This window comes from Wyeomyia smithii, chromosome 3, assembly GCF_029784165.1.
Source record: "Wyeomyia smithii strain HCP4-BCI-WySm-NY-G18 chromosome 3, ASM2978416v1, whole genome shotgun sequence".
NCBI classification, from domain to species: Eukaryota; Metazoa; Arthropoda; class Insecta; order Diptera; family Culicidae; genus Wyeomyia; species Wyeomyia smithii.
In genome coordinates, this window is record NC_073696.1 from 14,320,878 (window position 1) to 14,335,772 (window position 14,895).

Below are 14,895 nucleotides of genomic sequence, written 5' to 3' on the forward strand. Positions count from 1 at the left end.
GTAAGTTTCCTCCGCCGTCGCAAAGTTACGTGATATGATGTCGAAGTCATCCGCGAATCCCAGAAGCTGAACAGACCTTGTGAAAATTGTGCCCTTCGTGTCGATGCCCGCCCTCCGGATCACACCCTCAAGGGCGATGTTAAACAGCAAACAGGAAAGTCCATCACCTTGTCTCAACCCTCTGCGCGATTCAAAGGGACTCGAGAGTATCCCCGAAACACGCACGAAGCACATCACTTGCGCCATGGTAGCTCTGATCAATCGAGTCAGTTTATCCGGAAATCCGTTGTCGTGCATGATCTGCCATAGCTGTTCTCGATCGACTGTATCATAGGCCGCCGTGAAGTCAATGAAGATGTGATGTGTGGGCACGTTGTACTCGCGACATTTCTGTAAGATCTGTCGGATTGAGAAGATCTGGTCCGTGGTGGCACGGGCTCCCATGAAACCCGCTTGGTACTGGCCAACGAACCTCCTGGTTGAAGGTGATAGACGGCGGAACAGGATCTGTGAGAGTATTTTGTAGGAGGCATTGATAAGCGAGATGCCACGGTAGTTGCGGCACTCCAGCTTGTCGCCCTTCTTGTAGATGGGACAGATAACTCCCTCCATCCATTCGTCTGGCAGTTTTTCCTCCTCCCAAATCCTGGAAATGACCCAGTGCAGCACTCTAGCCAGCGCCTCGCTTCCATGTTTCAAGAGCTCGCTCGGCAGTCCGTCTTTGCATGAGGCTTTATTGTTTTTCAGCTTCCCGATCTCACAAAGGACTTCGTGAATATCGGGAGCTGGTACTCGGTCATCCGCTGCTGGTGCTCCTAGGTCAGTTCCTGCTCCGCTTCTGTTTGCTGTTTCGCCATTCAGGTGTCCATCGAAGTACTCCTTCCACCTGTCGACCACCTCGCTGGCATCCGTGAGAAGGTTCCCATCCGCGTCGTTGCACATGTCGGCTTGCGGCACATAGCCTCTGCGGGACTGGTTTACCTTCTCATAGAATTTCCGCGTTTCACTGGCACGGTATAGCTGCTCCAGCTCCTCATGCTCACGATCCTCTTGCTGGCGCTTCTTTCGTCTGAGAACCGTGGTCATGTCGTTCTGTGCCCGTTTGTAATTGGCCTTGTTCTCTCTCGTTGACCTGCCCAGTTATATCGCCCAGGTCCGGTTCTTCTCATTCACCGCTGCCTCGCACTCCCCGTCATACCAGTCGTTTCTGCCACTCGGTGCTTCCACTCCTAGTGTCGCCGTTGCGGTCTCCACGATAGCTGTGCGAATGCTGCACCAACCGTCTTCGAGAGGCAATGCGCCCAGCCCCTCCGTTGTGGGTAGCACCGCTTCAAGCTGTTGCGCGTATTCCTCCGCAGCCTGGGAGTTCCGGAGCTGCTTAATGTTGAGCCGCGGGGTTCGGCGATGTCGCGCGTGATATACGGTCGACAGTTTTGAGCGCAATGATACCGCAACTAGGTAGTGGTCCGAGCCAATATCCGCACCGCGATAGGTACGTACGTTTGTAATGTCAGAGAAGAACCGGCCGTCGATGAGAACATAGCCAATTTGATTTGCTATACGTTGGTCAGGTGATCTCCAGGTGGTTTTGTGGATGTCCTTACGGGGAAAGAAGGTACTTCGGACTGCCAGTCCTCGGGAAGCTGCGAAGTTGACGCATCGCTGGCCGTTGTCGTTCGTCACGGTGTGCAGGCTATGTTGGCCGATCACCGGCTTGTACATTTCTTCCCTACCGATCTGCGCGTTCATGTCCCCGATGACGATCTTGATGTCTCTACGCGAGCAGCTATCGTAGAGTTTCTCCAGCTGTGCGTAGAACTCTTCTTTCTCTACATCGGGTCTTTCTTCGTGAGGGCAGTGCACATTGAGGATAGTGTAGTTGTAGAACCGGCCTTTTATTCTCAACAAACCTGTCGCTGATCGCCTGCCACTTGATCACACGACTCTGCATCCTGCCCAGCACTATAAAGCCGGTACCCAGCTCATTGGTTGTGCCGCCGCTCTGGTAGTACTGTGCCTTGCGGCCACAAATCCTCCGTACCTTCTCTCCTTTCCGGCAAAGCTCCTGGAGCGCAACGATGTCGGAGTGGCGGGGTTCTAGCTGATCAAGCAGAATCCGGTCGCCACCCGGGGCGTTCAGCGATCTACAGTTCCATGTACCGAGCTTCCAATCGTCGTCCTTATTTCGTCGCCTAGGTCGTTGCCAATTGTTCCGGTCCGTATTCAATTCTTGATTGTTCGTAGTATTTTAATGTTTCGGCATGCTGCCTTACTAGGGCTGCGGATGCCTAGTCTCGCGACGAGGCTGCCGTCTTGGGTGTAGCTGGCGAGACGCCGCATTTCATAATTCAGCCGTCCGCTCCGGATCAGACGCTGTTTGAGCCGCCCCTAACATGGGGAACAGACGCTCGGACAAGCTGCCCTCCTAGGAGAGCAGCTCCCCCTTCCCTGTCAGCATACGACCAAGTTCCCACCGGTTCACCGATCTTCCCTTGGTTGCTCGTATCCCAGTCGGTTCCACGTGGAGGTAGGGATAGGAGTTGCTGGGCATTATGCTTTGGATCACACTGGGGTCTATTTTATGCCAACTAGTACGGGTGTACTGCTGGTACGCACTGCCCAGCCGTTTACCAACCAAAGGAGCCAAAGTCAAGGGGAAGCTAAAGCCCCGTTCATCTCGTGCTGGGTTTTAGTTCGCGGTGATCGAATTTATCGCTTTCTGTGTAATGGAAATCATGCGCGTTGGTGCTGGAGTACCTGTCGATATCTGTTGTCACTATGGCCCCAGAAAACGAGAAAAAATAAAACCAACAGTCTTTTTAAGAACGACCTTATGTTTTTAATTTCAACAGTTTTCTATAAACATGGAACAGAAGCAGGTTTCATTTGGCTGAAACGCAGCTCCATTTCCATGAAACAATCAAATTTTTTCCATTCTAATTGAGCCTGATTAGATTTATTATATATTAAAACTACCTTAGGAAAAGGTAAAACATGAATCATGCGATAAATAGACCTAAACCAAATTTGAATGCATGCGATTTATTATTTATTATTATTTTTTTATTATTATTTTTTATAATATCTTTTGTAGTGTCGTGGATGAAATTGAGTTTTCAATTCCGGCAAACAGCCTAAAATGACCAAATAAAAAATATCATGGGTACAGCCGTAGTCGTGATTATGAACAGAGGTTAAAATCTATCTGAGATACCATTCTGAAATCCAAGGTGGTGACTTCCAATTTTAACACAATAAACTAACCTGGCTAAACATCACCCGAAACAGAAACCAACGATTTAAAAAAAAGGAGAGAGAATTATTACTGCAGTTTACCGGTTCAGATAATCGAATTGATCAACCCCAATCGAGTGTATTCCCTAACTTATTTTAAGAAATTACTATCTTCAACTTTTTGTAAATTTCTTTCAAATTACTGCATTGCCTCAAAAATATAGTTTTGTTAAAGGATGTCCAAATATTACTGATGCCTCCTCTCTTTGTAAAACATATATATGACGCTTTACCATGTAAACATGCGACATACGACCCAAACACAATGCATACGTTGCGGCTGCGTTTGCGGCAATTTGACAGTTAGCCCATATACTTTCTGTCAAATGAACGTCAACGCAACGCAAACGTATCCATTGTGTTTGGGCCTATAGATTATTGCACACGAAAAATAACCTCACTTTTCTGACTCTTCCCACAGGTGTGTTCACAAGGTGTTATTTTTTCATTCCTTGTTTAGTGATAGGAGTGAAAATAAATGATATGAGTACGACAAAAAATGGGAAAACTCTCCGCCTCTGCCCCTTTGTAATCTTTTGGTTACTGCATTTTTTTGGTTTATCTTGGAAGCGCAATTTTTAACAAGACACTTCCGCACTTTTATTCGAGTCGAAAATTTTACTATGTAAAAAAATCCGCGACAACTGTCAAATCTCTTTCTTCTTCTTTTTGTGACGTCAGCGTGCAATGATCCATAGAACATTCCTTGCGTCAAGCATGGATATACGGGATTCAGTGACACAAATGTTCAAGACCTTGTGTATTACTGGCAATCAACGTGAATGCAAGACGTACAGGGACTTTTGAAAGAATTATCGGGAAACGCAAATTTAAAACGTCCTATTTTTCTTTTAAAACTGTCGCTTCAGTTTTTTTTATTGTCAGCCTGATACCATTGCACAGACGAATCTAATTGATATTTGAGCCGTTGAGAGTAAAAGTGGTACATGTGCCATTTTTACACTTTTTGGGTTTGTTGCATAAATTGATGCAGACGGCAATAGATAACCTCTGATAACCTGATAACCTAAACCAAAGTTGTAGCCAACACAATTTTTGGTAATGAACATAATCACCATTTCGTTGAGAGCAAAAGTGGCACCCTCAATCTGTGCATGTAAGATGAATTGTAAGTCGAGGATCTTAAGATATAAAACAATCATGTCTTCAGAAAAGTTGGTCAAGTGACTGAGTACTTTCAAATGAAGATCTGTCTGCTTTGGATTTTCTCATTACGTGGCGCTTGTGTACCCGTGACTATTTTGTAACAGAAAGCATTTTACCTATTTCAGTATCAATTCGTATGCTGTTAACAAATACATATACACTAGCACCACGAAGAGACAGAATTCCTTAACAAACAGATCATCATTCTATAGTACTCAATCACTTGGACAACTCTGCTGAAGACATAAATGTTCTACGTCCTAAGATTAGAAAGCTATAATGCATCCTTCATGCTTACACTTATGTTGGAAATTGTTGAAAATAATTTACTATTGAAGTGTTTTCGTTTATCGCGTCTTCTGAAAAATTTATTGAATGGCACATGTACCACTTTTGCTCTCAACGGCTCATTTGTAAACAAAGGTTTGTTTACTCAACAACCGCCTTGACAACGACGCTACTTCAGCTTGATCTTGTGATCTACCGCACTCATTTGAAAAGTTATCTGTTGGCGTTGTTTTTGCAATAAAAGGTGGAAAAGAGAGAATTGATTGATCAAATGAATGATTTCAAAAATATGGTGTAGATAACTTTGATCCATTGTATCATTTTTCAATGCTTCTTCAGATTCGTTACCCCACAATGCAAAAAATATTGTTTTGCTTGTGATGTGCCAGTATTTGTCCCAAATCATCCTGTCGCACGCGTCAGATGTTGATTATTTCAACCAATCTGGTCTTTGCTGGTAGTTGTTTCGTTATCAATTGAGCCACACGAACTGCGAGCCACCAGTCAGCATATTTACACGTCTCTCCTTCCATTCCCTCTAGTCTCTCAGTTAGTTTGTCGCGGTGAAACAAACCCGCACGAAAGTGGTTGCTTTAACATAAACATTGCAATGAATTTAGAAAAGTTTAACTTAAGCTGTGACGATCTTGAACGCATCATTCAGCGCTATTACAACAATCCGAAATTAAAATTCAAAATCAACTCATGTAAAGCTAGACCCTTTAGCACAAGTCGCGTCGGATATCTTGGTGATCATTTCATTCTGGAACTCGAAACTACGCTTGAAAACGCAACCCAACCAGAAACTGTAGAAGTCTTCCTAAAATTGCTTCCTGATAGCATACCGGAGCTGACCAAATATTTGAATGCGATTGGAACTTTTCGGAAAGAAGTTCGTCTCTACGATGTTATGTTTCCAAATTTATCACAATACGCTAGATTCGCACCGAAAGTTTATCTCTCGAAAGATGACCGATTGCTGGTGTTTGAAAATCTAAATCTGGAAGGTTTTCGAACAATAATCAATACTGCGAGTGGAATATTTGATAAGGCGCACCTGCAGCAAGCGCTTGGTGCACTGGCCAAATTTCACTGTGCTTCACTCACGCTGGAAACGAAAACCGGTAAAACACTCGAGCAAATGTTTCCCAAGTTGTTGGATGAAAACTGCTGGATTCTGAAAGATGACAATCCTCGTGTTAACGAGCTGGAGAATGCTATCGAAGTATTAGCTGAGCTAGTCGAAGTTATAGAGAAAGATAACCCGAAACTTAGTGAAATTCTACTGAAGCTGCCAGACTTCGTTCTGCAAATTTATGACCTGGTAAAGCCATCCCCGATCTACCGAAACGTTGCCTGTCACGGTGACCTGTGGGGTAGTAACCTGATGTTTAAATACTCAGATGATGGCCTCCCCGTTGACTGCCTGATAGTCGATTATCAGTTTGCCCGCTACGCACCGCCTGCTTACGATGTAAACATGCTGATTACCCTGACTACTACGGGTGAGTTCCGGAAGCGAAGCTACAATGAGCTGATCAACTTCTACTACGAAGCAGTCTGCAGGGAATTGATCAAACATTGTCTATCACCAGGAGAAATATTTTCCCGGACTGAGTTTTTGGAATCCTGCCGTAGGCATCGGACATCCGGACTGATCGATAACTTTCTGATGAATCATGTGACCCTACTGCCGCGGAACTGTGTGGACAAAGTGTTCTCATCCCCGGAGGAATATGCCAATTTCAGTGGTGCGGATAAGATTCGTATGTGTTTGGGAGTATTAGAAACAGATGCCACCTACAGAGGTAGAATTACCGGCATAATTAGGGACTTGATTGAAGCGCTGTAGCTGTAAAGATGTTGCTGCAAAAGTATTCTTGGATTTTTTTTTCATAGGCTGTTAAACTACTTTTCATATTGGTGACCGACGAGTCCATTTAGTTTTATTTGAATAAAATGATACTAAAATTAGAAAAATATGTTTATTTTTTATATTCAATTCAAATTATTTCAATTATCATCATCCTGTGGTAGGAGCTCCTGTACGATTTCAAACATCCTTTGACGATACTGCTCGTTAGTTCTAAATGCACTCAAGCAGATGTTGATCTTTGGTTGGGGCATAAATCCAGCACAATCGGCGGAGCAGGCGAATACTTGTTCCAGATAGTGCTCGGGAAGCAACACTTCCGGAGCGATGATGCATCCGTGGATTTGACCGGCTATACGATAGTGGCGACAGCTGTCGAAGAACGATTCCCTTGTGAAGATGCATTTTTTGATATTATTCAATTCCAATACATGCTGAAATATCGTGAAATAATGCTCCAACAATGAATCCATATTGTCCACTCTGAACTCTTCGGTTGTTGTGAGCGAAAAGAGCAAGTTGATATCGTAAGCCGGTGGGGTGTAACGAGACAGTTGAAAATCAACTAAAATGCAATCCAACGGTTCTCCAGTCGGTGTTGTCTTGAACATTAGATTATTACTCCACAGATCTCCGTGACTAAACACATTCCTCCACTTACTCGACGGTTTAACATAGTCGTACAGACTTCGGATCGTTCCTGGTAGAGCCGCTAAATATTTTTCCAGTACATTGGAATCTCGCTCAGAGATTCTCATAAACTCACACCACAAAACAATCACGTTTTCCACATCTCTGGTTCGGCTGCTTCCTTTTACTCCAGTCCAAGCGTTTTCCTCCAGTGCATCAGGGAACATTTCCGTCAGTAATTTACCTTCCCTCTCTTCAAGCACAATTGATCCCGCGTGCATGAAAGCCAATGCTTCTAACGCTTTCGTCAGATATGCGTAATTCATCATCCCTCGATTACCTTTTAGTATATCAAATCCGTTCAACTTGACATTCTCCATGACGATCAGTCTATCATCTTTAGTCAACAGATACTTTGGAACAATTTGCCTGTTTTTGATTTGCTGTTGAATCCTGGGAATGATTTTCTCGCACAGATTGACCTCCTTTCGAAAGCTTCCAATTTCACATAAATACTTGGCTAAAGCAGGATTCCCATTCGGTATGATTTTCAAAAAGAACGATAACTCTTGGCTTTCTGGTCTATCACCTGTAACTTTAGCCTGAATTTTCAGCGCAAAATGATCTGCCAGAAATCCATCCGGACTTCCACCGAAACCCTCAATCCAGGCATCTCGGATCAAAATTGTTCTATTTCCTAGATAGCGCGTCACAATCAGCTGGAGATCCTCGTCGGTCAGCCCCAGCGCAGATGGTCTCAACATGGTTGCTGTAAATGTCGCCCACAACTGGACAACTTGCATCGAAGTGGGCCAACTATTGTCTATGCCTGTCCTGTGGTCATAAGCGGAGAGATTGCAATAATTTATGGTGCTACCGTACATCCAGTACCCGAACAGCTGAGTCGGATAAACTTGGCAAACTGCAGATAATAACGTCTGCTAGATAGCTGATCTCACCGCACCGGTGAGGAAAATTTCCACGCAGAGTAAGAGTATGATTAACATGTATTCTTTGTCTTAAAAGTTTGGATGGCAGACACTCAGTTTTTTTCTGAATTAACTGAGATTTTGTGATCAAACGAGACTCATAAATTATCATTTATTTTCTTCGTTTTCAAATAATTGCTTTTTTACAATTTTCCTTTTTACAGTGTATAATTTTTCTAACAAACAGGATGTTTAAAGTCTTGCACATTTTGGAAAAACATCTAACTTTTGTCAAAAAGAGGTTCTCTAGGTCTTCATAAAGCATCGAGTTTTATCTTACATTAATTGTGTCACGCAAGCAAAAAGCTCAAATTCAAAAATTTGAACGTCGGAAATATTCGAATTACAATATGATGTTATTAAACCAACAAAACAAACCACAACAGTTACCACTAGCAAACTTGTTTTTGTTTGTTAGATCGTTAAAATTTAAAAAAATACTCCAACAATTCTTCGACGCACTCAAGCATGGTTTCGCGATAGAAGTCGTCCTCGCCTAAATACTTCAGCACAAAGTCATCCCGGTTGACGTTGCAAACTTGATGATAGTAGTCCGGGTCGTCACGGTGTAAGTCATCGAGTACATTTTCCGGCAAATTCGTTAGTGCCAAATATATGCAGGAAAATACGTGCGCAATTATTTTATAATAAGTTAGACTGTCTCGCAGCTGTTCTTGTGGTAACACCTGTTCTCGATTTAACCCAAAGCCTTCCAGCTTTTGCCGTACTTTATTGTAATAGAACTCGCAGTAGTGATCGAAATACTGCTCTCGTTGCGATCTCCTAGTTGTAAGGTATATAGATAGCAGTAAGTCAATTACCGGGGGCAGATAGCGACAGATTTGAAAGTCAAGCAGGACACATGCCTGAACTTCAGCATCGTTCCGATACTCTTTTGAAGTAGGATTTGTTTCATACCGAAACATAATATTGTTATGCCAAATATCCCGATGCACCAGAACATTTTGAAAGGCATCAGTCGGCTTAACCACATCAAATATTCGGTTTAAATGCTTGTCCAGCTCCTGTTCCATCAGAAACCTCTTCTCTGGATCTTTGCCGTATTTCGTGGCATTTAATGCCATAGCTTTGATGCACTGAAATGATATTGCGTTATCGTTTTATTGTGTTTTCATAACCCTCGCACCCCACTCACACTAAGTCCCGCCATAAACCACTTGTTATCGTGCTTCACTGCCGTCTCGAACAAAATCTCACTATACATTTCATCCAGCCTCCGTCCGCCACCAATAACATTAAACTCATAGTTGAGAGAGACGGCATGCATCTGCGCAATCGCCTCTAAGACCAGGTACAAATGTTTACCATCAAGCGGGGTCTTGTGGTGCACCATACTGAAACCGTATCGTCTCTTCAAATCCTCCATCACGATTAGATCATCGCGAACGAGATAACAATCGGGACGCCATTTACACGGTTCCTGGTTGTGACCGAAAGCAACCAAGATTTCCGAGTACACCTTTGATTCTTTCCGAAAAAAGCCCAGCTCCTCCATCATTGTGCGTTGGTTTCTGTCGGCGATGGGAAGTGCCTTGAGGAAATAATAACTCGAGGTGCGACTTCCATTATCCTAAACGGGGATACAGTCTTTGTTTAGTAATTGCAAATGCTCATGGTTTGTGGTACATACTTCGACAATTATTTCCAACTCCAGATATTCTCCTAGAAATCCAATGTGGCCGGGTATTTTTTCTAATTTAAACTCCAAAACATTAGGATTGTCCAACTGGAGCGATTTTCTGACTACCTCACGGCACTCTTCGATGCTAAGAATGTTCTCGTAATATTTGGTTGACTGTTTATCTTCGCCAGTTTTAAAGCTCATTGTTTTACCAGCCAACTCCGCTGACTGTTTCTGCAGCCGATCAACTTGGGGTGATGCTAGTGACTAAAAGTCTCATGTTACCAGGGGCAAACACTCGCCACTTTGTGCGAGTGTTCAAATCATTTAACTGATTGCCGTTGAGTAACGTGTGTAATAAACACATATTGACAAACACTCGCAGCTGATTGTTTAAAAATGCTGGAGCGGCAAGAAAACGCGAGAGCTAGCTGATGGTTTTAATCTCTTGTGGAATTCGAACGTTCGTTTGTTGGTTTTAGGGTTTTGTTGTTATCAAGCCTAAATTATGTTTTGCTGAAACTGCAATTAGAAAAAAATGACTACACCGGTCTATCTTAATAACTTTTATAAAAGTTTCGATTTTTTCGTGCTTTCTAGTCTAATTGTGTGATCCAAATTTTTACCCAAAACAAAATTACAACACATTTTCGAACAAATTTTTTCATCATTGTTTGCGAAATCGTTGAACTTTATTGAGATTGAAAATAATTTTTAACTTAACGCATTTTGTTTCTTTTATCAACTTCGCGAACGATTTGTAGTAATTTTAGTTTCTTTTGATCAATTTTTTTTTAGAGTCAGAAAAGATCAAACTAAAAAATGATTTCAAGTCTCCAGAGATGATGTTCTAATTTTCACCTGTGTCTATTGTTTACAAAACTTCATCTTCAATAGAACTTTTTTTCCTCAAAAAAATAAAAAAAAAATGGACAAAAATTGCCGATTTTAAACTCATGAAAAATTTAATTTTCATGATTTTAATCGCACTGACGAAACTACTCATGCATCATCAATAGGGAACCTGTATATTGGAGAAGTGACAAGACACTCACCGTTAAGGCAACTGTCAACATCAAAACGAACGGATAACGGCAATGCAAAATTATACAGCTCGCCCGGTTAGATGTTGACAGTTGCCTTAACGGTGAGTGTCTCGGCGTCTCTCTGGTGTATAGGCTGACTGAGGCTGACTAATCATCAATCATAGTAACCCATGAGTTAGCAAAAAAAAAAAATTGACAGCTCTACTGCCGTAATCTCGCAGACTGACGTATGCGACAGCGAGTATAATTTTCAGCACGAAACTTTTTCCAAAAACATTTGTATAATGAATGTTAGGACGAATTTCAACAATCTGTTCTATACATAATGCAGTTATATAATCACAAAACATTGCCGAACGTATGATTTGTGGAAAAAGGTTTATTAACTGAAGTTATGTTACCAACGTCATTCTGTTGTAGAAACTAGAGATGGTCGGGTACGGGTATTTTTACCCGATACCCGTACCCGACGGGTTCAGGTTGGGTTTCGGGTAACGCCAAAAAATATTTTTCGGGTTCGGGTCGGGTGCGGGTAATTTAAAAACCAAGGCTTCGGGTTCGGGTCGGGTACGGGTTTGAAAAATTCTCAACTGGTCGGGTACGGGTCGGGTACGGGTAATTCGATTTTCGTGCATTATGAGAATTTAATTATTAACTTTTCTAGCCTAAGTGTTTTAGCATAGTCTTGGTCTAGGAGGGAGAAACGGATACGAAGCAACACGAAGTTGCATCGGTAACGGTATCATTGATTTCTATAGAAGAATGATTGCATTTTTCTTGACCGTGGACTTATTCGAAAAATACTTATTATGATACTATAACTCCATCATAAGTAAATCAAATAGTATGCTGAGCAGAGCTGTGGAAAGTCAATATCATACTACTGTAATTACGCCAAAATGATGCAACACCAGAATCAGCCAACTACGATGCATGGTTCATTACAAAAGAGTTTGCGATGTTTCGATGATTCTGTTAGCGTCAACTCTCACTCTCATTTTTTTCTTGCTATCTTTCTCCATCATTCGGGTATTGCTGTACTGAGATTGAACCAGCAGAAATATCAAGTTCATTTTGACAGCATGATGTTATTAGGATAGCAAACATAAAATCAATGATTTTTCTTCAATTGATATGTATGATATTGATATATGGTCGGCGTGCGAACAGACTGAACTAAGCGCCGTTTTCTCAGATTGAGTTATTGACACCCAGTGGATATGAGTAGTAATAATCTATCTATTATGAAGTAACGAAATCGTTTGGGCATTTGATAACGATATTATAACAAAAATTCTCTGTAGCAGCTTGCCTACACAGCAATCGCGGCGGTAAATGTCTTTCGACGCTTGGTTCGGTTTGGCTGCACGCCGACTAAAAGCATTGTCAATAAACAACTATTAAGGCTCGAATACACACACGGCGTATAAGGCGTAAACGCGCCTTCCGTTGGGACGCTTTTCAACCAGAACCTTCTTGCTTTGTCTTCTAGTGAAGAAGGTAGTCGTTCGCCGCCTTCAGCTGCGTACTTGACTGCCTTCCGTGTAGACGCATCGTGCCTTCCACGCGGTCTTGTGTCTTCTTTTGGCGAAGGCGCTGGCACGCCGTGTTGTATCATTTTCCGCCTGCTGGTAATTCTAGAAATGTGTTGCCTTTTTTTTCTCCCAACAAACATAAACAAACATGAATTAGGTGGCATGACGACAAGAAGGTTAGCGCACGCCGGAGTTCGAGACGGCGTGATTGCTCCTTCCGTGTAGACGAGTGGAAGGTGGCAGATGCTAGAAGGCACATTAAAAGGTTTTAAGAAGGTACTGACAATTTTCGTCAGGAAGGCGTTGTCACGCCGTGTGTGTATTCGGGCCTTTACTTCGTTTTGTAACTGAGCGTATTTAAGTTTGGTACATTTTGAATATTCTCAGTAGAGAATATGCTTTTTAACACCAATTGTAATAAACACAACACCAATTGTAATAAACAAATTCTATTATTTTTTTTTCAAATGATCTCATATCTGAAAAATAATATTCCATTTTTAGTTACTCTTTGAGTTTATGAATTTGACACTTGAATATCGTGCTTGTTGTAGCTTAAACCAAAAACAGTGTTAGTTCGCGGCAAAAAATGAATCGCGGGTGGCAAAACAGAACACTTTTAACAATGTATGGGTATATATATTTATATACAGATCCTGTTAAATTTTGGCACGGTTCAACTTTGAAACGGTTCAATTTCAGTTTCAGTCATGTTTGGTTTTGTAACAATCTAGTTAAACAAATATTAAATTAAAATCGATCATCCAAATTATTCTCATTTCAATGATCTTACCAATGGCAGAACAAACGCTAGCGTAGTAATCCCAATACAGCAAAGGAAATCAAACTTAAAAAATCCTGATAGCAACAAACTTCAAGCTGGCACTGAAATAATCACGCTACTGAACCGATTTTTGATGTTCCAAAAATCACCTAGATTTGCATTGCAGTGATATTTCCGAGTAAACTCTGTACATTCACGACGGTTGACAATGAAAACCCGAAAATGGCAACAAAAGAGACAAGATATTGATTCACTTGTCGGATCTCCACGCTTACTGTGATGGTTACTGGCTGTTCATTAGAGAAAAAAACGAGTGCGATGATATTTTCTTTCTCGTCATAGTCAACATTTTGCTTGGATTAATCGCAGCTCTGATGCTGAGCTTTGCTAAGCGGTTCAGCCACAATTTTTAAGACCCGTACACTATCAAACTATTGTATGTTACATATGTTAGACCTATTGTAGAATATTGTAATCTCATATGGATCAGTCCAAAAACATTTCCTTCTTTACGCGCTTCGCAACTTGAATTGGATTGCATACCCTCTGCCATCGTATGAAGCACGTTGCATGTCTGCAAACACTTAAACAACGCCGCGAATTTGCAATGCTAAGCTTCGTCAATGACATTATTTCGAATCGTATAGACTCATCTGCATTACTATCACAACTCAGCTTTTATACACCTTCACGGCATCTTAGCACGAGAAAACTTTTTTTCGGAAAAACAATGCAGAACTAATTATCCAAAAAATGGTCCCATAAATCGAATGATGTGTCAGTATAATCTACATTGTAAAACCATTGGCATAACAGTTTCAAAAAATCAAATTACAATCTGTCTGAAATACACTAGAAATATTTAGCTCGTAACAAGAACATTGTAAACAAATAATAACTGTAATGAAATATTTATGTAGTCTACATTTGCTTGACGATATTAATAAACAATAAAAAATAAAAAATGAAACATCCACACTAATATTTCTGTCCTTTGGTAAGCTACGAGTTTTGAAAGTTTGCCCATTTTTTTAAAAGCATTTTTGTTGTTTAAACGTGCAAGCAATGTTTGCAAATAAACTCTTTTCGGCCGACCCCCTACGTAATTATTACTCGGGTATAAAAAAAAGTCGTTTGGTAACAGTTTCGAACTATACACTTCATCACGGTTGAGTCTTGATTTTCGTTTCACAAAATAGTGAGGTATGAAATTGTAAAATTATTGCAACTCTGCGCAAGTCTACGTAAATATAAATAAACTCAAAAATCTGAACAAACTGACTTGAAAAATCTGTGTTTTGCACACAAATTTGCACATTTAGTATTCGTGATGTTCGAGTTATACTCGGGTTACAGCAGGAAGATAGTTACGCGCTATCAAAAAACGACGAATGTGCGTGTCATCTGTTTCGATTAATTTTTAGTGTAGCATTCGTTTCTCCCTCCCAGGTCTTGGTTTGCACTGTGACCAGGGATGCCGCATGTACAGAAATATCTGTGTTATACCGAATTTTAGATTCCTGATTGCTACAATGTGCACATAAAACTCGTCGTCTTATTTAAACTCTACCAGACATGCATTTTTCACCATTCTCCGTGTTGTGCTAGTAGGGTAAATTACAAAATAAAAATTTTCAGCAGTGTATA

At 41.4% G+C, this 14,895-nt stretch overlaps 2 protein-coding genes across 2 annotated transcripts; one reads left to right on the forward strand and one right to left on the reverse strand.

The window, feature by feature from the left end:
* Positions 1-5,258: 5,258 nt before the first annotated feature.
* Positions 5,259-6,731, forward strand: LOC129733331 (uncharacterized). Its single transcript, XM_055695129.1, has one exon. The coding sequence runs from the start codon at positions 5,360-5,362 to the stop codon at positions 6,599-6,601; it is 1,242 nt and encodes a 413-aa protein (XP_055551104.1). The 5' UTR covers positions 5,259-5,359; the 3' UTR covers positions 6,602-6,731.
* On the reverse strand, positions 6,653-10,165 carry LOC129728147 (uncharacterized). Its single transcript, XM_055686563.1, has 4 exons — positions 9,893-10,165; positions 9,398-9,832; positions 8,676-9,338; positions 6,653-8,190 (listed from the first exon to the last, which is right to left on the reverse strand). Exons 1-4 carry the CDS (start codon positions 10,085-10,087, stop codon positions 6,763-6,765), a joined length of 2,721 nt encoding a protein of 906 aa, XP_055542538.1. The 5' UTR covers positions 10,088-10,165; the 3' UTR covers positions 6,653-6,762.
* Between the last annotated feature and the right edge of the window lie 4,730 nt (positions 10,166-14,895).

Excerpts from the sequence above, each read along its gene's own strand:
- LOC129728147 (XM_055686563.1), bottom strand. The coding sequence starts at position 10,087 with ATGAGCTTTAAAACTGGCGAAGATAAACAGTCAACCAAATATTACGAG. Across the intron at positions 9,833-9,892 it reads AGTTGGAAATAATTGTCGAA|GATAATGGAAGTCGCACCTC; the intron begins GTATGTACCACA and ends ATCCCCGTTTAG. Across the intron at positions 9,339-9,397 it reads GGTTTATGGCGGGACTTAGT|TGCATCAAAGCTATGGCATT; the intron begins GTGAGTGGGGTG and ends ATATCATTTCAG.
- LOC129733331 (XM_055695129.1), top strand. The coding sequence starts at position 5,360 with ATGAATTTAGAAAAGTTTAACTTAAGCTGTGACGATCTTGAACGCATC.